Below are 21640 nucleotides of genomic sequence, written 5' to 3' on the forward strand. Positions count from 1 at the left end.
CTGGTGCTGCTCCTGGCTGCAGCTGCTGCCGCCCGGGTCCCCACCTGCTCTTCTGTCCCCGCCTCCTGTGTCTGTCCCCGCCTCCTGTGTCTGTCCCCGCCTCCTGTGTCTGTCCCCGCCTCCTGTGTCCCCGCCCAGGTCCCCCCTGCTGTGTCTGTCCCCACCTCCTGTGTCCCCGCCCGTGTCCCCACCTGCTCTTCTGTCCCCGCCTCCTGTCTGTCCCCGCCTCCTCTGTCCCCGCCCGTGTCCCCACCTGCTCTGTCCCCTCCTCCTGTCTGTCCCCGCCCGTGTCCCCACCTGCTCTTCTGTCCCCGCCTCCTGTGTCTGTCCCCGCCTCCTGTGTCTGTCCCCGCCTCCTGTGTCCCTACCTGCTCTTCTGTCCCCGCCTCCTGTGTCTGTCCCCACCTCCTGGGTCCCCGCCCATGTCCCCACCTGCTCTCTGTCCCCGCCTACTCCAGCCACATCATCCTCCTGCCTGGACCGTCCCTGGCCTCCCCTGCAGGTGCCCCCTCAGGAGGCAGTCTGTCCGTCTGTCTGTCCGTCTGTCTGTCCGTCTTTGCTCTCTTGCTGCTGAGTCCGGTGGGAAGCCGGCCTCAGCTCCGGTGCTGGGTTTGCCGCAGTGTAGACAGCTCAGAAAGACCAGGGGCCCCAGCAAGGAGTGAGTGCATCCAGCTGTGTGGTGTAGACACACGGGGGTGGGGGTCCTGACAGGAATGCTCACTGTGCCGGTCAGCCACTTTTACACCCAGAAAAGTCCGTTTGGAGGAAGGAAGTCCCGCCCACTCATCCACTGATTCCCCCTCCCGCCTCGGCAGACAGCCGGCAGTGCCCGCCAGCCGGCGGCTCCCCCGGGAGCCAGGCCACGGCACACGGCCTCCGTGTGGACCGTCCGCAGGTGGGGAGGCGGCAAGGCCGGGCCGGGGGGCCCACGGGAAGCGAACTGAGCCCTGGCTGTGCCGCAGGTCCGCCGCCGAGAAGACGGAGGCGCTGCCGCTGCAGAGGCTGGAGAAGCGGCCGCCCAGCCCGGACGCGGCCCGGGAACAGCGCCCGGCGGCTCCGCTCCCCGGGGCAGGTGCGCGGGGGTGCTGGGCGCCTTCCTCGCCCTTGCCTGTGGCTCGCCCGCCAGTCACGTCTCTGCTTCTCCAGGCCTGAGCCCGGGTCTGCGGAGGCGACTGCTGCCGGCCTGGTGCGCACCCCTGGCCCACGGGCTCAGCCTGCTCCTGGTGGCCGTGGCCGTGGGCGTCTCGGGGTGGCTCGGTGCCGGCTTCCCCCCGAGCGTCAGCGTCATGTGGCTCCTGTCCAGCAGCTCCAGCTTCCTGGCCTCGTTCCTCGGCTGGGAGCCGCTCAAGGTGAGCCGGCCGCCGGGGCTGCCGGGGCGGGGCCGCGGCCTCTGACGCCTGCTGGCCGCTCTGACGCCGCCCCCGCCCCCAGGTCCTGCTGGAAGCCCTGTACTTCTCGCTGGTGGCCAAGCGGCTGCACCCCGACGAGGACGACAGCCTGGTGGAGAGCCCGGCCGTGACGCCCGTGAGCGAGCGCGTGCCCCGAGTGCGCCCTCCCCACGGCTTCGCGCTCTTCCTGGCCAAAGAGGAAGCCCGCAAGGTCAAGAGGCTGCACGGCATGCTGCGGGTGAGCGCCCCGCCCCCAGCCTCTTGCCCCGCCCCGCCCCGCCCCCAGCCTGTGTGCCCCGCCCCGCCCCCAGCCTGTGTGCCGAGTTCTGCGTGCCCCGCCCCCAGCCTCTTGCCCCGCCCCCAGCCTCTGTGCCCTGCCCCGCCCCCAGCCTGTGTGCCGAGTTCTGCGTGCCCCGTCCCCAGCCTCTGTGCCGAGCTCCGCCCCCTGCCCCGCCCCCAGCCTCTGTGCCGAGCTCCGCCCCGCCCGAGCCTGCCCAGCTGCTGCCTTGTCTCCCTCAGTGGCCTGTGTCTGCCCAAGGTGGGGGCAGCGCCGGGTGCCGTGGCCGGGTGGGGCTGACCGCAGGGCCCCGTCCCCAGAGCCTCCTGGTGTACATGCTGTTCCTGCTGGTGACACTGCTGGCCAACTACGGCGACGCCTCCGCCCACGGCCACGCCTACCGCCTGCAGAGCGCCATCAAGCAGGAGCTGGACAGCGGGGCCTTCCTGGCCATCGGCCGGTAGGGACGGGCTGGGGGCCCACCGGGTGGGGGAGCCGGGCGCTGGCTCTGACTCCTGTCCGGGGCGCAGGTCTGAGGAGTTCTGGCCGTGGATGTCCCACGTGCTGCTCCCCTACGTGCACGGGAACCGGTCCAGCCCCGAGCTGGGGCCGCCAAGGCTGCGGCAGGTGCGGCTACAGGAAGGTGAGCCGCCCCGCCCCGCCCCGCCCCGCCCCGCGCGCTCCGAAACCCGAGGGGACGCCGGTGCCCGCTCTGGGCTGGGGGGACGGCAGCCCGGGCACGTGGGGCTGTGACCTCCCCGGCCTGCCTTCCAGCGCTCTGCCCGGACGCCCGCAGCGCGGGGCTGCACCGGTGCGCGGCCGCGGGGGGCTTCAGCACCAGCGACTTCGGCGTGGGCTGGGAGAGCGCAGCCCCCAACGGCTCGGCCGCCTGGGCCTACTCGGCGCCTGACCTGCTGGGGTGAGCAGGGGGGTCCCGGCGTCCCTCGGGTGCGGGCCCTGGCTCGCCTGCCCCGGCTCCAGCTGCCCGTGCTCCTCCCCAGCACCTGGTCCTGGGGCCACTGCGCCGTGTACGACAGCGGGGGCTACGTGCAGGAGCTGGGCCTGAGCCTGGAGGAGAGCCGCGCGCGGCTGGGCTTCCTGCGGCTGCACAACTGGCTGGACAACAGGTGGGCCGCCCGCCGCCCCGCCCCGCCCCCGGGCCCCGCCCCCGCTGACCCGGCCCCGCCCCCGCCCCCGCCCCCGCCGACCCGGCCTCTCTGCAGGAGCCGCGCCGTGTTCGTGGAGCTCACGCACTACAGCCCGGCCGTGGGGCTGCACGCCGCCGTCACCCTGCGCCTCGAGTTCCCCGCGGCCGGCCGCGCCCTGGCTGCGCTCAGCGTGCGCCCGTTCGCGCTGCGGCGCCTCAGCGCGGGCCTGTCGCTGCCTCTGCTCACCTCGGTGAGGCCCGCCCCGCCCCGCCCCCAGCGCTGACCCCGCCCTCGGCCTGCCCGCCCCCGCCTGCCTGCCCTCGACCCCGCCCCCAGCGCTGACCCCCCCCCCCCCGCAGGTGTGCCTGCTGCTGTTCGCGCTCTACTTCTCGGTGGCCGAGGCCCACGCCTGGCGCAAGGAGGGGCGCGCGCGCGCAGTGCGGCCCGGGGCCTGGGCCAGGTGGCTGCTGGTGGCACTGACGGCGGCCACGGGGCTGGTGCGTCTGGCTCAGCTGGGCGCCGCTGACCGCCAGTGGGCCCTCTTCGTGCGCGGCCGCCTGCGCCGCTTCATCAGCTTCGACCAGGTGGCGCAGCTGAGCGCCGCGGCGCGGGGCCTGGCCGCCTCGCTGCTCTTCCTGCTCTCGGTCAAGGTGCGCGCCGGGCCGCGGCGGGGCGGCGTGGTGGGGGTGGGCGGGGCGCGGGCCCCAGCCTCACACGCCCTGCCCACAGGCGGCCCAGCAGTTGCGCTTCGTGCGCCAGTGGTCCATTTTCAGCAAGACGCTGTGCCGGGCCCTGCCGGAACTCGCGGGAGCCACCCTGGGCCTGGCCGTGCTGGGCGTGGCCTACACGCAGCTGGCCATGCTGGTAGGTGCGGGCTGGGGGGCGGAACGGGCGGCCGGGCGGGGCCCGCGAGGTCCTCACGCCCGCTCTGCCCCGCAGCTCGTGTCGTCCTGCGCACAGTCCCTTCGGAGCGCGGCGGGTGCCCTCTTGGTGCTGTGCCCCGGGGCTGGGGCCGGGGCGCCCTCGCTGTGCCCGGCCGAGGCCTGGCACCTGGCGCCGCTGCTGTGCGTGGGGCTCTGGGCCCTGCGGCTGTGGGGCGCGCTGAGCCTGGGGGCCGTCGTGCTGCGCTGGCGCTACCACGGGCTGCGGGGCGAGCTGTACCGGCCGGCCTGGGAGCCCCAGGACTACGAAATGGCGGAGCTGCTGCTGCGCCGGCTGCGCCTCTGGCTGGGCGTCAGCAAGGTCAAGGAGGTGGGTACGGCCCAGTGGGGGGGAGAGGGACGCGCCCCGGGCGCAGCCGGACTGACGAGCCCCTGTGCCGCCCCCAGTTCCGCCACAAAGTCCGCTTCGAGGGGATGGAGCCGCTGCCCTCCCGCTCGTCCAGGGGCTCCAAGTCCTCCCCGGACGCGCGCCCGCCCAGCGCCGGCTCCGAAGCCTCCCACCCCTCCACCTCCTCCAGCCAGCTGGACGCACTGAGCAGCGGCCTGGGCCGCGCCGGGGCCCGGGCTGAGCCGGAGCCCTCGCGGCTGCACCTGGTGTTCGAGGCCCTGCTCGCTCAGTTTGACCGGCTCAACCAGGCCACGGAGGACGTGTTCCAACTGGAGCAGCAGCTGCAGAGCCTGCGCGGCCGCGGGCTCCCACCCTTCCCTCCCCCACAGCCCGCCCGGGCCAGCCGGGGCAGGGACGGGCTTGCAGGCCCCCGCAGGCCCTCCCTGCGGGCCCACAAGGTCCACCCCAGCAGCACTTAGCCCCTGGGCCAGGGGCACCGCTCAGTATTACCTTCTGCCGCCTTCGAGGGCTGTGGGGAGCCGTGAGCGCCTGCACTTTACAGAGGTCCCGCCCGCCGCGCGCGGGAGGGCACAGCAGTATTGGACTGGGGGAGTGCCCGCCTCTGCCACGCTAATTTATTGCCCATGTGCGTCCTCAGGTCCAGCGGGCTGGGCCCGGCTCCCGCGCGGGGCGAGGGCTGGCCTGCACTTCCTGTTGCCTCCCCTAAGTTATTGCCCGTGGGCCCTACGCAGGGCCCTCCTCGGCTGCCACCTGTCAGTAATTTATACGGTGTCGAATGTGTGTATTTTTGTATGTCACTAGTGTCCACTAGGGCAGTGGGGGCCATGGCTGCCTCTTGGATCCGAGTCTGGCCCTGGGCAGGTGCTGGACAATGATGGCTGACACTGCTGCGCCCCCAGACCTGCTGGTGTCAGGCCCTGGAGGGGGAGGGGGCCTGGACACGGCACCTCCCAGGGTGGTCATGGGAAGACCCCTCCCTGGGGCTGGCTCCCAGGGCTGGGAAGGGGGTGTGTGACGCCCCTTGAGAAAGTGCAGCCCAGGGGCGCCTGGCGTCAGCCGCCCCCCATCCCCAGGCAGACAAAGTCAAATAAAGAAGCTCTGACTGCTGCCGGCGTCTGCCTGCTTTATTCACTGTGCTGCCCTGGCCTCACACGAACTCCGTGAAGTCATCCACGGAGGAGAGGAGGCGCTTGCGCTGGCCCGTCTCGTAGGGGGGCGCCGGCTCGGCGGGGGCCTGGGCTGGGGCCTTGGCGTGGGCGGGCGTGTGCGTGTGGAGCACCGGCAGGCTGGAGTTGGAGTACTGGGCCGCCTCGCGGATCTGGGGCAAGGGGAGACGGCTGCAGCGCAATCCCGGGCCCCGCCCCGCCTCGCTCTCCCTACCCACCCCGCCCCGCCCCGGGGAGGCCTCGCTCTCCCTACCCGCTGGCGAAGCCGCTTGATGTGCCGCAGCCGGGCGATCCACTTGGAGGGGTAGATGTCGGTGGGGTTGGAGCGGCTGTGGTGCACCTGCGAGGCCATCTGAGGGCGGAGCACAGCCTGAGCCCCCACCTGGAGGCACCGTGGCCACCCTCCCACCAGACGCTGCCCCCACTCACGTTCGCATGCAGGGCCATCTGGCGGGCCACGAACGGGAGGTTGCGGTCAGACACGATCTTGGCCATGCTGGTGTCCACCAGGCCTTCCATGTCTGGGGAGAGAGCACTCAGCGGGGGCTGGCGTCCACCAGGCCCTCCACGTCTGCAGCGCGTGCTCAGTGGGGGCAGGGGGCTGGCCCTGCCCGCCCCGGGCCTCACCCTTCCTGCACTGCAGGGACACAAGGTTGCACTCGTAGTCCAGTGGCGTGATGATCACGTGCACAAAGTTGAACTGGCCCTGCCCAGACAGGAGGTGGACGCTGTCACTGCCTCTGCGCCCACACTCCCTGACACAGCCGAGACGCCACGACGGGGCTCAGCCACCACCCCCAGGTCCCCTCGTCACAGACCCCCTCAGCCCTCGTGCCACTGCAGAGGGGACAAGCACTGCTCTGGCCGGTCCCCTGAGCCTGCCTGCTGCCCACGTGACCCCTTGCCCAGGACATGCGGGGGACTGGGGTCACCAGTAGTGGTGAGACCCCGGGGGGGCTCAGCCGGGCCATGGTGGCACAGGAGCCATTCTGTGCCGACACCAAGGCCACAGCCACGCCCGAAGGAGGCGCAGGCTCGTGCTCCAGGGGACAGGGGCTACCCTCCCTCACTCTGATGGTGCCCAGCTTGAAGTCCTCGCCAGAGTCGTTGTAGACGATGGAGACGAAGTCGTTGCCCAGGTGGCGCTTCTTGTCACAGCGGTGCTTGTCCACGTCCTTGGTGGGCATCAGGGTGGCGATGTGGAAGACGGCTGTGGGGTGGGCAAGGCCAGCGTGGGTGGGGCAGCCGGGCAGGGGCTCCGCCACACCCCTGGGCCCCTCCCCAGGCACCCCTCGGCTTCTCCAGCCTCCCGCAGCACTGTCCCGGCTGGCAGGTCCTCTCCGCCACCCTGACCGCTGCCCCGGCCTGCCTCGGGCCCCAGGTCCCTGGCCAGCGACCTTGCATGATGTCGTCGTGCCAGCAGTAGGTGAACTGGCCGTCCTCGCCGCACACGTCCAGGCCGCCCAGGTACACCTTGTCGGGCTGGCAGTCCTTGAGTTCGATGAGCTTGCCGAGCCCCGTCAGGAACTCCGCGTACCGGTAGGAGCCGTGCTCGTTGGACAGGATGGCCAGCTCACTGTTGCTCTGCAGAGAGTGCGCGGGGCCCACGTGGCCGCCAGGGTCTGCAGGCCTCTCTGTGCCTGCGTCACTGCCGCCCCCACTCGGCACGGCCACCTCACTCGAGCTGCCGCTGGCATCACTCCCATTCACCTCATCTGCTCTGCCACCCAGAGCCCCACCAGGACGCCCACCTGCTGGAACCACCACGGCCACCCCGTCGGGTCTGCCAGCAGCAGCCAGGCGCTGCTTCCAGAGCCTGCTCAGAACCGCCCAGGGCTCCAGCCCGCCCACCAAGCGGGCTCTGCACCTGCCACTCCTCCAGAGGCCCCGCCCTGCACAGCCCCCACCAGCGGCACCTCGGCACGCCTGCCCTGTCCTCACCGCCCGTCTGAAGGAGGGCCCTGGGGCTCAGGGTCGTGCAGGGCTGCCTCCGGGAAGCGTGAGGCCCAGGCTCCCCAGCAGCCTCACCTGGCCCTCTCCCACATACAGCACGGCGATCTTGTGCGTGTCGTAGGACGGAATCTGGTCCAGGAGCTGCACCGAGCGCTCGAAGGACTGCAGCCACAGAGTGTCCCGCCTGAGCCCAGGGCAGAGGCGCCCCCCCCCCGCCAGCCCTCCCACCCCGGGCCGCCCCTCCCCCCGCCAGCCCCCCTGGGCGCATACCTCGTTGGGCAGCAGGATGGGCTTGTTGGAGTCGTCGCCAAAGAAGGGCGAGTGGTAGAGCTGCAGGAACACGAAGCTGCGGCGAGAGGGGACGCTGCCTGGGGCGCGGGCAGTGCCAGCCGCACCCTGCGCCCTGGCTCCAGCCAGCTCTGCCAGGGGTGCCCAGGGCCCAAGCTCCCGCACCTGGGGTTGATGCCGGCTACTTTCTCGGCGTTGGTGGCCGCGGCTCTGCTCTTGAAGGTGTCCCTCTCCACCCTGTCTGCCCGCCGGCCCCTGCGCGACGGGGCGGAATCGGAGATGGTGTATCCTCGGGGCCGGAGGCCGCCGGGCGAGCGGGGTGAGCCGGAGGCCAGGGCACCCTCAGGCTGCGCTGGGCCCAGGCCCTGGGGCTCCTCGTCAGCGGCTGCCCAGGCAGCACCGTCTCCATCCAGAAGCCCCGACTGTGACCGGGCCTTGGCCTCAGGACTGAGCCGGCCCACGTCCGCCTTGTCCCCAGGGTCCCCCAGGATGTCCTGCAGGGTCTGCAGCTCAGGGGAGGAACTGGACTTGCTCAGGGGCTGCGAGGGCTGGAAGGACAGGTCCACCGAGGGCCGGCCGCCCGCAGAGGACACGGCCCGCTCGATGGGGACGCCCCCAGCAGCCAGATCCTCCGCGTGCAGCTTCTCCTCCTGGCTAGATGCTGAAGACGACTGGAAGGGACCACCCCGGGGAGAGCCCTGGTCAGGCCGGCAGGGCCCCCACCCCCGCCGGGCACCCCACCCCAGCCAGAGCCCCACACCGATCCGTGGACACCTGGCGACCCCCAGAAGGGCGCCGAGGACCCCAGGCTGCAGTGTGGGATGCCACTTCTCGGAGCAGCGGGGACACACCGAGCGCAGAGCAAGCCGGGGCCGCGGGGAGGCGTGGGTGGAGGCCCTGCCCTGCCCCCTCACTCACCCTGCTGTAGGCACCGGCACGCCCGCAGTGCCCCTGGTCCTCCAGCTCTGGGGGCTCCGCCAGCCCGGAGGCCTCTCCTGCACCGCCCTCCTCCAGCACCACTGCCGAGTCTGGGGGGAGCACACGGGCTGCTGGGGGCCAGGCCGAGCCCAGCGCACACGTGCTCATCGCACCAGCTTCCCTCCCAGAGGAGCAGAGGCCGCCGCGGGCCAGGGCGACCCCAACACAAGCCACGGCTGCACGGGCCCTGGGGCCTCCGCAGGCAGGAACCCCACCTGAGGCCTCAGCCCAGGCAGAGCAGGGCACCGGCCCCCGGGCACCACGCAAATGCCGACGGGGCCCCCTACGCGCACACAGGCTCAGGACCCGTTCCTAGCAGCAGAGCTCGCCTCCAAATCCAAGGCAGGCCACAGCCCGGCACGCCAGAGGGGGCGCAACGTCCCAAAGCAGTGCGTCCATGCCAGCGTCAGGGGCGCGGGGGGGGGGGGGGGGAAGCGGCAACTGAGGGGGAGCAGCCCGCGCCCCGCCCCTGCGGACAGGGCGGATGCAGCCCAGAGTGGGTTCACAGGGCGTGGGCGGAGCGAGGCAAAGGCGGCTGCCACCCCCAGCGCCTGCGGCGTGGCCAGTGTCCCCAGACTGGGGCCACCCAAGCCCGAGACCTCCACAGAGGCGAGGTATGGCTCCCGAACGGAGCTCAGCCTCGGAGGGCGCCGTGTCAAGGGGGCGGGGCGGGGCTGGCGAAGCGGGGGCCAGGCCCGGGGGGAGGCCGGCCCCAGGCCGAGCGGGCTCGCAGCAAGCACCGCGCTCCTGGACGCACGAGTACCTGCCCAGGAAATGCTCCTGTGCAGCTTCCCCTGGCAGCTGGACGGGCACAGGGAGGACAGAGAGGCCACTGCAAGGGAAAGCCCGCACGCAGCCGGCTCAGCGCGAGCCTGCGCAGCCCAGCAGAGGGCGCCACCCGAGCCTGCAGACCCGAGCCTGGAGAGGAGAGGGGCCGCGGCGACCCGGGCGGCGTCCCGGGCGGCGGGCGGGCTCCTGGCTCGGACCTGGGGGAGGCAGGACCTCCCCACTCCTCACTAGCATCCTGGCCTCCCAGGAGGCTCCACGCTGGCCCCAGGGCGGGGCGGCCGACAGGCAGGCTCGGGCAGCCCAACCGAAACCCAAGCGGGACCCACGGCAGTCGGCGGCCAGCACCGAAGGCCACCCCTGGCGCCCCCCAGTGGGCAGCTGCAGCTAGGGGAGAGGGTGAGAGCCAGTTTCCAAATGTCGGCCACAGCATGGCGTCCTCCCAGGCAGACGCTGTGGGAGACCCGGGAGCGGGGGTCCTCGCCCACCTGTGTTAGAGCGAGGGAGAGGAGGGGGCCTGGCTGTGCTGGCGGCCGGCACGGACAGCGACTTGTACAGGGCGGTGTCGCGATGCTCCTTGAAGCGCTCGGCCGCCATGAGGGCGTTGGACAGCTCCTGCAGGGGCATGTTGTTGATGTCGGACGAGAAGGGGCTCAGCGGGTTCTCCAGGCTCATCAGCCAGCTTGTGTTCCCTGGGGAGCGGGCAGCGGCCTCAGGCCTCAGACAGGAGCCTCCACCCCCCAGACAGCCCCGCCCGGCAGCCTGGCTCCAGGCCCAGGCCCAGGCCCTGGCACCCACCACACCCACAGCACCTCCTGGGCGGGGGCTCTGCTCTGTGAGGGCCGAGGGGCAGCCCCTCCAAGTTCGTGTGCTCAAGCCCTAGCCCCCAGGACCCCACGATGGGAAGACAGGACCTGAGAGGGGAGGCCCCCGCCCACCTCTGCAGGCTTGGTTTAAAGCCGCCTCCCAGAAGCCCCTGGGAGACCACTCTGCATCTACCTCTGCGTACCTGTGGGCCTGCGGACCAAGATCTCAGCCCAGCCCTGGGTCAGCAGAGGCACGTAGGCTGCCAGGTTCGTCCTCTCCTGTGCTGGGCCCTGGGTGCCTGCTGAGGCCCTGTCAGGCTTCGCAGCTGGCGCAGCCTGTGTTCCCGGAGCAGACGGGCTGCCGGGGAAGTGGGAGGTCGGTGGGTCCAGGGCACCGACCCGAAGGCCGTGGCCTCCTGAGGAGAAGGGTGGGAGGCAGATGACCCCACCTGCCAGGGACAGAGCTGGCCACTCCGCCCAAGGCCGTGGCGGCACTGGCCGGGCTGGCTGGCCTCCACAGGCCCAGGGCAGTGGGAGGGGCCCCAGACCTGCCCCCAGCCGGACCACGGCCCAGCTAAGCGTGCCCAGAAGAACTCCAGGCAGAGCTGGGCCGAGGCAAACAGGAAGCACCGGCGCCGAGGGGCTCTGTGGAGGCGCTGCCCTACCTCGCAGCCTGAGAGCCCTCACTTCGGCTTTCCTGAAGCGCAGGAGCAGGACAGAAGCAGGTGGTGGGTGCTGGGCGCCTACATGAGACACCGTGGAGCTGAGGCTCACCCGACATGGAACGGACGCGGTCCCGGGCCCCACGGGACACCTGCTGCCCGGCCTGGGACTCCAGCTTGGCCGGTGCCTCCTTTGTCTGTCTCAAGTGCACGCCAGGGTCAGAGCTGGGGACAGAAGGGCCCAGGCACAGGGTAAGGGAGTCCCCCAGGGCTGCCAGGTGCAGAGCCCCGCCCGCTGGGCTCAGGACAGTCAGGGAGGGAGGGGCGGTGCGGTCACCTCAACTCTGGGCCGCCGCCCTGCAGCTCCCCGGAATCCAGGCCCAGCAGGGACCGGGTCCCAGTCCCCACGCTTGTCGTCACCGTGACGAGCTTGTTCCCCACCAGCCAGGTTTTGGTCCTGCCGCCGGCCAGGAGGAACTCTCCGACGGGGGACCTGAAAGCACAGGACGGCGGTGCCGGTGCCGGTGCCCGGGGCTCCCAGACGGGGAGGGCCAGCCCGACCGCCCTCGCTCCCCGCGGAGACCGAGCGTGGCCTCGCTCTGCAGCGGGCGCCTACCTCTTGGGCACGGCCGTGAAGTTGGAGAACACGTATCGGGCCATCATGTCCAGGCAGGTTTCTGTGAGCTCCAGGTGGAGGTTTTTCAAGTTGTCGTCAGCCTGGGCCATGGAGTTCTCATCTGCGGACCCCAGGCTGGCGCTGGTGAGCGACGTCTGGATCCTGCGGGAGGGCCGTGGCCAGGCTCAGGCACGAGGCAGGGCTGGGCAGAGCCGCCTACCACCAGGGCTAAAGCTCAACACATGCACAACTGGGAGGGCCTCGCTCAGGACCCCACGGGGGCGGGCGGCCAGCTGAGCCACAGCCTGCAGACGCAGGGGACCCGCCTGCTGGCGAAGACCCCAATCTCCTGGTTGCAGCACCACAGGACGTCCCCTCAACCAGAGCCCACAGGAGCTAGGCAGGGTGGCGGCAGGGGCTCCCAGGGCCAGGACGGATGGAGATTGCATTCTGCCCATAGGGCCACCGCCCACCCCCTCAGCCTGGACCCAGCTTCTCGGCTGCACACTCGGGCCCAAGGGAAGGGCTTCCGTGGGTTTACTCCTGACACGCCTGCACAGCCCCCTGCGGCACTTGCTCAGGATGAAGAACCCGCTGGGAACAGCTGGGAGGGCCCGGACAGTCCCTCCCCATCTCCCAGCCCACCACACCAGCAGGCATCACCAGGAGCTGGGTCTCAGAGGCCGGCTGAGGACACAGACGCTAGGGTGGCCTGGACGGGCAGGCAGGTGGCGGCAGAGAAGCCAGCACCCAAGAACCTCCACCTGCACCCACCCCGGCTGGTGGCACCAAGCAGGGCTGGTGCCCTAGACCCCGGCCCACCCCTCAGGGGTCCTGGGTTGCTCCAGGCCGGCCCCTTTCCTACAGAAAAGCCCCTTGTTCCTTCAGCTGTAACGGAAGGACTCCAGAAAAGTCCAGAAGGAAGCCAGCTGGAGAACAAAACAGCGGGCCCAGGAGCGGCCCCCGCCCCCGCCCGCTCACCCCGGCTGGGGTGTGTAGAGCTGCGCCCTCCAGCCTTCTCCGAGCAGCCGCCCAGGCAGAGCCCCCGTCAGAGGCCCCTGCAGCCCGCAGCCGCCCCCCCCCCCCCCCGTGACAGAATGCAACCTTCCCTCCCCTCGCCTCCAGGCTCACCTGGGCCCAGTGCCGGGCTCGTCCCCAACCCCAGCCAGGGCGGCGCAGGCAGGCGACAGGACATGCAAGCAGCCCCATGCACCGCCACCCCGGCGCTCACGGGGCCAAGCGCAGGGTCTGCGCCCCCCACCCTCGCACGCCCGGCTACCTGCGGACCCCATGTTCAGACACACTGACGCTGCGGCACCGGAAGGCCTCGGCGGCGGGGCTCCCCTTGCACTCGTCCACGGGTGGAGAGTGGGCCAAGCCTGGTCTGGGGGCTCGGGCTATCCTCAGACTACCAGGTGAGGAAGGAAGCCCCCAGCCCCAGAGAGCCCAGCTCCCGGAAAGGGGAAGCAGCCACGGGAGGTGAGGAAGGGTCCCCGGCCACAGGGTGGAGATGGATCCCACGGGTGCATGAACAGAGCCAGGCCACAGGGCAGTTAGCGGGGAGGAGACAGAAAACAAAACGCATGAGATACATCTCGTCAACACGACGGAAGGCGAGCCTGCACGCGTGAGACCACAACAAAGGACCTTCGTGCAAAGTCAACGCGGGGCTGCTGCGCGGCAGATTCCAGGCTGTGCCGACCAGGCCTCCCGCCCACCCACAGCAGGCGGAGCCGCCCAGCTCAGGGGCGCGGAGGCACTGAGGCCCGGACACCGCACAACAAGCCGGGAGCCCAACACCAGGCTCACCGACGGCCGAGCTCTGGCCCCCAGCCACTGGGGGCTTGGAGAGGCTCGTGAGCTCAGGTCACCCTGGAAAATGCCGCCTTCCCCGAGGGAGACAAGCTGGGGCGGGGAGGCGGGAAGGCGGGGCTGGGGGCAGCGGTCCACGAATGCAAATGAGAACCCAGAGGCCCAGCGTGGCTTCTCCGGACCAGCAGAAGCGGCTGTGACGGGGAGGGCGCAAGCTCTGCGGGAGGGGGCAGCCTAGCGGGAGGGGCCTGGGAAGGGGTCTGCGCAGCCACAGCGGCCCCGACACAGCCTGCACCTGATCCCTAGGGCAGACAGTCTGTACTCACGGCACAGCCGGGGCGCCCTAGTGCGGCCAGCGCTAGTCTCTCTCAGCCCCCCGGGCCAGCCCTCAGCCCTGGGCCCCACGTCTCTGGACTGGCCTGGGAGTGACCCGCAGCCCCAGCTCCTGCACACACCACACCGCTCCAGGTCCCAGCCCGGGCCCCCAGCAGACCCCAAACCTTTTGGGCCGCTCGTTGAGGCTGGTGCTCCGCGCTCTGAAGCTGTCCTTCTCAGGGGTGTCATCAAAAGACATCAGCACATTGGAGCGCAGGCCCTGCGCAGGGCAGAGCCGAGCTGGGAGGCGCCCAGGACGAGGGGGCAGCTCCCGCGCCCACCTCCACGGCAAGCTGAGCCCTGGGCTCTGCAGGCACAGCACAGCCCCCCAGCCCCTACCCCAGTCACCCCACACCCCAGCCACAGGCACAGCAGGTCCCGGCCCTAATGGGGGCCTCCACTGGCCCACCTTGGTGATGTAGGGGACGAAGTCCTTGCGGAAGGGCAGGCGACACCTGATGAACCACATGGCGATCACGTGGTGGGCCAGGCACACGATGTACTGGTTGAACCTGCGGCAGTGCGGGGCGCAGCGGCCTCAGTCCCGCCCCAGGGACGCAGCCCAGCCAGAGCCGAGCCCCACGTCTCGCTTACTTGGAGGGGTTGGTGTAGGGCAGCGAGATGGCGAACACGCTGGCGTACTGCTCTGCGGCGAAGTTCCTGTAGAGGTGCGGCAGCCGGGCCAGAGCTGCGGCGGCACAGGACGGTCGGCGCGGGGCCAGGCCGGCTGGCACAGGGCCCCGCGCTGCCTTTCTCCACGCGGGCAACAGGGCACAGCCGCCCTGGCCCAGAGGGAGCAACCACGGAGGGAGGGACGGAAACAACGGCCCAGTGCACGCCCTTCCCAACCCCAGCCTCGTGTCCTTTCTAGGCTCTGACAAACCAGAGATCCCCGGCCAGCCTGACCTAGGAGCTCCAGGGCCCAAGTCTTTAGAAAGCTGCAAACCCAATAAAAACCTCCTGCCACAGTGCCCACGTGCCGACCCTCTCTGGCCCTGCACAAAGTGCTGACTGCGCTGTTCTTTCAGGCTCTCCGCCAGCAAGTGGCGGGCAGGCAGGGGCAGGGCGGTCAGCACAGCCCCATGCTCCCACACACAAGGTTGGGGCGTGCCTGAAGGCAGAGGGGCCCAGCCGGGCACAAGGCCCAGGCTGGCAAGGTGCTCTGGCGTGGAAGGCCGGGAAGGCAGGCATTCAGGGCAGCGGTGCCAAGGCAACGGAAGGCAGCGCAACCAGGTGCCCCAGTGGCCCGGGGACACAAGGCGGGGAGCAGCAGGCGCACCTCGGGCAAGGCACAGTCCCCGTCTCCAGGGCGCCCGCACGCACCTGCCCCCGGCCCGCAGATACTCACTGGACAGGAACTCCAGCAGTGGGACGGCCATGCTGGCTGTGGCGGAGATGTGCGTGAGCTTCACCACCAGGACGGGCAGGGCCTTGATGATGATGTCGGGCATCTCCACGCTGCACACGGCCAGGGCCACCACGCACTGGCCGGCACAGCGGTGGATCAGCCCTTGCTCCAGGCAGTACACCATCTCCCGCTGTTGGAAACAGACACAGGCCCGGCGCCGGCTGCAGTGGGCGGGGCCGCCGCCTGCGCCGCCAGCGGCCCCTGTTGGAGCACAGGCCTGAGTCCCAGCCACTCCACTCCCAGTCCAGCTCCCCGCTAGTGCCCTGGGACCTCAGAACACCGCACAAGTACCTGGGCCCTGACACCCATGTGGGGGACCGGGACGGAGCTTGTTGGCTCCTGGCTTTGGCCTGGCCCAGGCCCAGCCGTGGTGGCCACTTGGGGAGTGAACTAGCAGGTGGAACATCTCTCTCAGCCTTTCAAGTAAAATAATTTAAAAAATCAGGACACCTCGGGTCCAAGTGGACGTGCCCCAGCCACAGGGCCTCCGCAGGGCCAGCCCGTCCCCACTCAGGAATTCTCCACGGAGGACGGGGGCCAAGGCTTAGAAAGGGCCCTGAACATGGGCTTCCTGCCCCTGCCCCCCTGGGCAGCAGGGTCCAGCTCCCCAGCCCAACCTGGCACGGACATGCTGGGCTCACGGCCACCCATGGTGCGTGAAGGCCACGGGTCCCGCAGCGACCTGGATAGCGTCCCCCGGTGCGGCGGCTCGGGCCACGGCACTGATGGCCCAGGAAGCCAGCCTCACCCCTCAGGGACCCTCACCCCAGCATGGCCAGCCCCAGAGGAGGGGCTTTCCCTTCAGGCAGCTCAGCATGAGGTCCACACAGGCTGGACGGAGCAGGTGCCTGACCTCGGATGCGGGGAGCTGTGAGTGCGTGCGCGAGAGCAGGGGGAGGGGAGGGTGTCACCAGCTGCGCGCTCTGGGGGCCAGGGTGGGGGGAGCCGAGAGCCGGGGCCACAGCCCGCCAGTCCTGTCTCAACGGCAGCGTGGGCACCTGTCCCACAGCTGCAGCAGGGCGGCAGGCAGTGCCTCTCCTAGAGCAAAGAGCAGCCGCGGAGCGGGAGAGAGGCCCACGGGCAGCACGCAGAGCCCTGCAACGCTGGGCAGGGCAGGGCAGGGCAGGCCGACGGCCCTCACCCTGGCCCAGCGGACAGCTTATGAAGACGGTGAGCGTGCGACTGCAGGCCGAGCGTCCAGACCCCAGCCACCACAGGGCCACCTGTGCCCCCCCCCGCCACGCCCCCCACGCCCCCCATGCCCCCCACCTGCTTGCTCTTGTCCAGGTAGTTATGGTAGGAGATCAACGCCGTGAGCACTGGGACCACAGCCAGGTGCAGGTCGGTCCTGCAGAAGCCTTCTGGAGTGCCCCGGAGCCGCTCCAGGGTCTTTGGGCCTGAAAGCTGACGTCGAGAGCAGCCATGGGGCCTGCCAGCGACTGCACACCGGGAGGCCAAAGGGTGCTGGGCAGCCTTCCCACCTGCACCCCTGCCTTTTCGAGGTTGTGGGAGACACGTGGGGGTGAGGACTGGCTGAGACTCGAACATCTTGGAGGCCTCAGCCAGGGAGAGGGAGAAACAAGGCCCACTCTCAGGAGCTGCCCGACTGAGCTGGAGAGGGCTGCGGCCCTGGTGCGTTTCTGGCCACCCCACAGCCCTGGGTGCGCACTCTGCGCTGCATGGGGCCAGCAGTCCTCAGGTCTCGCCCAACGCCCCGGGGCCGCCCCTCTGCAGGAGCTGCGCTACTGCCTCCCGCGCACCCCGCCAGCGCCTCCCTGCCAGGTTACCATGGAGCAGAGCGCGGAAGACAGCTGGTCGAGGCTGCAGGGGGAGGTGAAGACGAGCACCTTATAGCGCAGAGACTCGGGCAGCTTGCTGAGCACCAGCTTCAGCACCTTCCAGTCCGTCTCCTGCAGGGACGGGGTCGCAGAGGGCAGGGCGCTGCGGGCTCGGCGCGGGCCGTCTGCCGCCTCCCAGCCGCGTGGCAGCTCCAGCACGCCCGGGCCAGGACAGCCGAGCAGAGGGCAGGGCGCCGCGGGCTCGGCGCGGGCCAGCGCCTGGCACCCCCAGGATCCAGGCCCTGCCTCTCCCCGCAGCCACGACCCCACAGGCTGCTGCCTACTCGTGGCCCTCGCCCCGGCCTGTCTCTGCAGCAACCCTGCTCCCGCCCCCTTTGAGGAGCAGGTGCCAGGAACGCCTCCCGGCCCCGGCACCCTGCGGCAAGGCCCGGCTGAGCGGCACATCCTCAGCCCCGTGCCTGCGCCAGCTGGGCCTCCCGCCACCCCCCAGGTGCTGAGTGCAGGGGCCGAGAAGTGGGCTCACCCGGCACGACCCGGCACAGCGCCAGGGACAGGCCCGCCTCACCTGCTTCAGGCACTGCAGGAGGAGGCCGAAGAGCAGGGAGTAGGGCAGGTAGCCAAGCCGCACAGCGGGGCCTGCGTGTGCAGGGCCAGGCGGCCCGGTGGGAGGGGAAAGGGGGCCGCTGGCCTTCTTCTCAGAGCTCCGCTCCGGCTCGCTGTGGAGGGAGAAGCAGCTGAGGCGGCCTCCCTGCGCAGGGCTGGCACAGGCCTCCGCGAGCGCGGGCAGCCACCGGATCCTTCCTGGAACCATCCCGCTCACAGCCACCCGCTCAGCACCTGCTGCTGCCCCGAGCACGCACATGTAGTCGCAGAGGCAGTACGGGCTGAACCGCACCACCCCATCCTTGTTGGGCAGGCCCAGGCGGTGCAGGGAGTCGGCGCGCAGCAGCAGCAGGAAGTCGAATGCCTGCAGAGAGCAGAGCTGTGGCAGCCAGCAGGGCCAGGAGCGGGCGGCGGCCCCCACGTCTCGGGCCCAAGCGTCCTGGCCCTGCTGTGTGCAAAGGCCTCCCACCGCACAGCCGTGCCCTGCAGCCGGCGGGCTCTGTCCCGGCCACACCCGAAGCCCTGACTCCCAGGCTGGCACCCACAGCCTCCTCCCTCAGAGCCCGTGTGGCTGTGCCGACGCACAGAGCTGGGCCTGTCTCGGGGATCAGGAGAGGCCAGCCCACACCTCTGGCGTCCTCGCTGCAGTCCCAAATGCCAGGAAGCCACGCTCTGCCCGGGACCTTCTGGGCCTGGTGCCGGCATCCAGAGCGCGAGCTCGGCTCAGCTACAGGTCTCCGCGGCTTCCACACACCAGGAGCGTGCACCCTGGAAGTCAGGGCACCCCGTTCCCCAACCTCACCCAGGCTACCACGTGACTCAGTGACCAGCCTCAGGTGCTGGGGGACCACTCCGACCAGTGCCAGGAGGGAACAGACACAGTCACCACCACACCCCCAGCCCCCGACAGCACACCTGAGCCTGAGCAGCTGTGGCGCGGGCCGTCCCGGCCGTCCTACCTGCAGCCGGATGCTGCTGGCGATGGGCAGGGTGTAGTTGTGCTTGTAGTGCAGCTGCAGGTGGCTGACGAGCGTCTCGTACACACGAGTGGCGTGGCTGGCCGGCAGGGTGTACAGCTTGGTCTGCAGACAGAGGGGACAGGAGGCATCACCCAGCAGGGGAATCGGGCGACACCAGGGAGGGGCCCGGTACCCGTGCGCTGGACCAACAGAGGCACAGCAGGGGGCTTTGCCCTGCAGGGACTGCTCCCCCAGAGCCTGGGCCACCCCGTCCGGGAGCCCGCACCCATCTTGTCCTGGCAAGACCAAGGGCATGTGTGCGGCAGGTACGGCCGCCGGCCCGGGCTGCAGCAGGGACCCTTCGTGGTCTCTGAAGCTCAGAGGTAGAAAATGACGAACACCCAAAGCTGCTTCGTCTCACAACCATCACAGCACAGAGTCCTTCGTCCTCTGGTTGACAAAACCGAAATGCAGTCTGTCACACACAGGGCAACACAGAGGCCACGGGCAGCCCAGGACTCGGCTGCGACGCAGGAAACAGCTAAGCTGCAAAGAGCAAGTTCAACCTTCGCTGCATTACGAGCTTTTTCTTGAGATCTACCTACTCGATTTTAAACACATTTTATTGTATTTTTAGAAAACTGTCTTTAAAAGATTCACTTATTTATTTAAAAGGCAGAGTAGCGGAGGCAAAGGGAGACAGGTCCTCCATGCGCTGGTTCTCTTCCCATGTAACAGCCACAACAGCCGGAGCCGCACCAATCAAGCCAGGAGCTTCCTCCAGGTCTCCCACGCGGCTGCAGGGCCCAAGCACTGGGCCACCTTCTCCTGCTTCCCCAGGCCACAGCAGAGGGCTGGACCGGAAGAGGAGCAGCCGGGACTCGAGCCAGCGCCCCTATGCTGCCATGCCACAGCAACGGCCCCCATTTCATTTTTTTTTTTAAAGAGGTCACAGGCCAGTGTGTTCAGTCTCAGCCTGTGGTGCTGGCATCCCACACAGGCGCCGGTTCGAGTCCCAGCTCTCTTCTATGGCCTGGAAAACCAGCGGAGGATGGCCCAGATGCTTGGGCCCCTGCACCCATGTAGGAGACCTGGAAGAAGCTCCTGGCTCCCAGCTTCGGATTGGCGCAGCTTTGGCTGCTGCGCCCATTTGGAGAGTGAGCCAGTGGATGGAAGGCCTCTCCCTCTCACTGTCTGCAACTCTACCTCACAAATAAATAAAAATCTTAAAAAAAATTCCATATGTGAAAGGCAGACAGAGCGAAGTCTTCCATCAGCTGGTTCACTCCCAGAAGGCCCCAGTGACCGGGGAGACCACAGCCAGGCGCTTGTACTCCACCCGGTCTCCCACGTGGGTGCAGGGTCCGTGCACTTGGGTCATCTTCCCCAGGCGCTATTAGCAAGGAGCCGGGTGGGAAGCAGAGAGCCGGGACTGAAACCGGCACCATGACACAGGACGCTGGGAGCTCAGGCAGAGGCTGAACCCACTGCGTCACAATGCCAGCACCAGGTGTTTTGTTTTTAACAAATATAGTCCTTTTTAAATATTAAAACAAATAAACAAACAAAAAACACAGGAGGCCGGTGCTGCGGCACCACGGGCTGAGCCACCACTCAGAACACGGGGACTGGTGTCTCACATCTGCTCCACTTGCCATCCAGCTCCCTGCTAATGTGCCTGGGAAGGCAGCAGAGGACGGCCCACATGGGAGACCCAGAAGGAGCTGTCAGCTCCTGGCTGTTGTGGCCATCTGGGAGTTCACTCTGTCTCTCCATCACTTTGCTTTTCAGAGAAATAAACAAAATCTCTTAAAAACAGAAAGGAAGGCAGCAGGGTGGGTGTCTGGCCTGGTGTCTGGCAGGCAGGGTAAGGTGCCCGCGTCCCACGTCTGCACAGTCAGGTGTGACGCCGCTCCCTGGCTGTCCCCGAGAGGCCACAGTGACGCTTCGACCACTCGGGGCCAGGGTCCCGCAGGGGACACCACGACTGAATTCCTGGCTGCCAGCTTCTGCCTGGCCAAGCCCTGCTCTTCGCAGGCCTTTGGGAACTCTGCTCTTTCTCTGCCTCTGAAATACATAAATTAAAAATGCAAACAGAAGAGATGGGGGAGGGGCGTGAGAAAAAGAACGAGCAGGCTCAGGCTGGGGCCCGGGCCTCCGCAAGGACAGCGCCGTCTGGAGGCCCCACGCTCCGGCCCTGGGGCTCGGTTTCCCCGTCAGGGTCAGGCAGCCACACGTCTCTCCTGCCCTCTCCAGACTCAGGAGCTGTCCGTGCACCCACGCCACGGGGTCCCACAGCCCAGCCGAGGCTCCCGCAGGCACGGCAGCGAACAACACACGGCTCTCGGGCCAGACACACCCGGGAGGGGCCATCACCAGACACTTTCCATTGTCCATGCCCGGAAATCAACGTCCTCCACGCACGGGAGCACAGGAGCCCGTCCAGCGCCCGGCGTCGGGCCGGCAGACTCCAACACCACACTTTCCCCAGGCCCGACACTGAAGGCCAGGGACCAAGGTGCAGTGATCAGAGGGAAAGCCCCACCCACCAGCCAGCCAGGCAGAGGGGACCTGCAGATGTGAGGGGACGAGGTCCTGGGAGAACTGAGAATGAGGCTATGGAACCAGTCCTGAGGACGAGAAAACAGCTACAAACTGCCCTATGTGAGACTTGTATCAGACACAGAGAACTCTGCCAAGTCAATGATAAAGTAATAAAGGCCAATTAAAAATGAGAAGAGGCCGGGGCCGTTGAGGCACGAAGGTCAAAGCACCACCTGCGGTGCTGGCATCCCCCAAGGGCACCAGTTCACATCTCGGCTGCTCCACCTCCAGTCCAGCTCCCCACTCATGGCCTGGGGAGGCAGTGGAGGATGGCCCAAGTGGCTCGGGTCCCTACCACCAACATGGGGACCTAGAACAAGCTCCTGGCTTCAGCCTAGCCCAGCCTGGGCCGTTGCAGCCCTCTAAGGAATGATCTAACAGCTGGAAGCTCTGTGTCTCCCCACCCCTCTCTGTAACTTTCAAATAAATAAATATTTTTAAAAGGGGGGGGGGCCGAGCAGCCATTTCCGCAGACACGGGCAGCCACACCCCCGGGGAAGTGTGGAGGCCGTCGGCCTTCGGGGAGACAGACAGCACACCGGGATGGAATGGCCACGAGGCTGGCCACGTGCCGTCGAGGACAACTCCCGAGGCCGGAACCCCCAGCTGTGGCATGGCGAGTGTGGCAGCTGCTCAGGACAGCAGGCGCAGACGGGCCACGCCCAATGCAGCCACAGCTCCGTGCGTGAGCGTCCCCGCAGTGTCTTCACAGCCCGTCTGCA

General features: G+C 69.0%; 2 protein-coding genes across 6 annotated transcripts in view; one reads left to right on the top strand and one right to left on the bottom strand.

Annotated features, from left to right (window-relative positions):
* PKD1 (polycystin 1, transient receptor potential channel interacting) overlaps nucleotides 1-5210 on the top strand; it is a 44655-nt gene extending 39445 nt beyond the window's left edge. For both annotated transcript variants that reach the window (XM_051839518.2, XM_070064120.1), the window contains exons 35-46: nucleotides 963-1072; nucleotides 1147-1349; nucleotides 1432-1626; nucleotides 1986-2125; nucleotides 2196-2308; nucleotides 2440-2584; nucleotides 2667-2792; nucleotides 2889-3063; nucleotides 3173-3463; nucleotides 3543-3677; nucleotides 3753-4064; nucleotides 4142-5210. In XM_051839518.2, coding sequence (XP_051695478.2) covers nucleotides 963-1072; nucleotides 1147-1349; nucleotides 1432-1626; nucleotides 1986-2125; nucleotides 2196-2308; nucleotides 2440-2584; nucleotides 2667-2792; nucleotides 2889-3063; nucleotides 3173-3463; nucleotides 3543-3677; nucleotides 3753-4064; nucleotides 4142-4561 — 2365 coding nt within the window. In that variant the 3' untranslated portion in view covers nucleotides 4562-5210. The remainder of the gene's footprint in view (nucleotides 1-962; nucleotides 1073-1146; nucleotides 1350-1431; nucleotides 1627-1985; nucleotides 2126-2195; nucleotides 2309-2439; nucleotides 2585-2666; nucleotides 2793-2888; nucleotides 3064-3172; nucleotides 3464-3542; nucleotides 3678-3752; nucleotides 4065-4141) is intronic.
* The window catches only part of TSC2 (TSC complex subunit 2), a 31531-nt gene continuing 15097 nt past the window's right edge, over nucleotides 5207-21640 (bottom strand). Inside the window, exons 16-41 of one of the 4 annotated variants that reach the window (XM_051839520.2) lie at nucleotides 18315-18437; nucleotides 17613-17719; nucleotides 17318-17468; nucleotides 16741-16863; nucleotides 16223-16357; nucleotides 14894-15083; nucleotides 14140-14233; nucleotides 13955-14057; nucleotides 13671-13765; nucleotides 12638-12766; nucleotides 11359-11520; nucleotides 11080-11235; nucleotides 10855-10967; nucleotides 10284-10496; nucleotides 9763-9966; nucleotides 9252-9320; nucleotides 8429-8538; nucleotides 7676-8181; nucleotides 7493-7568; nucleotides 7298-7384; nucleotides 6667-6853; nucleotides 6340-6479; nucleotides 5897-5975; nucleotides 5699-5790; nucleotides 5523-5621; nucleotides 5207-5421 (exon numbers count right to left, since the gene is read on the bottom strand). In XM_051839520.2, the coding sequence (XP_051695480.2) occupies nucleotides 5251-5421; nucleotides 5523-5621; nucleotides 5699-5790; nucleotides 5897-5975; nucleotides 6340-6479; nucleotides 6667-6853; nucleotides 7298-7384; nucleotides 7493-7568; nucleotides 7676-8181; nucleotides 8429-8538; nucleotides 9252-9320; nucleotides 9763-9966; nucleotides 10284-10496; nucleotides 10855-10967; nucleotides 11080-11235; nucleotides 11359-11520; nucleotides 12638-12766; nucleotides 13671-13765; nucleotides 13955-14057; nucleotides 14140-14233; nucleotides 14894-15083; nucleotides 16223-16357; nucleotides 16741-16863; nucleotides 17318-17468; nucleotides 17613-17719; nucleotides 18315-18437 (3714 nt within the window). In that variant the 3' untranslated portion in view covers nucleotides 5207-5250. The remainder of the gene's footprint in view (nucleotides 5422-5522; nucleotides 5622-5698; nucleotides 5791-5896; nucleotides 5976-6339; nucleotides 6480-6666; nucleotides 6854-7297; nucleotides 7385-7492; nucleotides 7569-7675; nucleotides 8182-8428; nucleotides 8539-9251; nucleotides 9321-9762; nucleotides 9967-10283; nucleotides 10497-10854; nucleotides 10968-11079; nucleotides 11236-11358; nucleotides 11521-12637; nucleotides 12767-13670; nucleotides 13766-13954; nucleotides 14058-14139; nucleotides 14234-14893; nucleotides 15084-16222; nucleotides 16358-16740; nucleotides 16864-17317; nucleotides 17469-17612; nucleotides 17720-18314; nucleotides 18438-21640) is intronic. The other 3 variants (XM_051839522.2, XM_051839521.2, XM_051839523.2) reach the window with 3 other exon arrangements.

Source organism: Oryctolagus cuniculus, chromosome 19 (assembly GCF_964237555.1).
Source record: "Oryctolagus cuniculus chromosome 19, mOryCun1.1, whole genome shotgun sequence".
NCBI classification, from domain to species: domain Eukaryota; kingdom Metazoa; phylum Chordata; class Mammalia; order Lagomorpha; family Leporidae; genus Oryctolagus; species Oryctolagus cuniculus.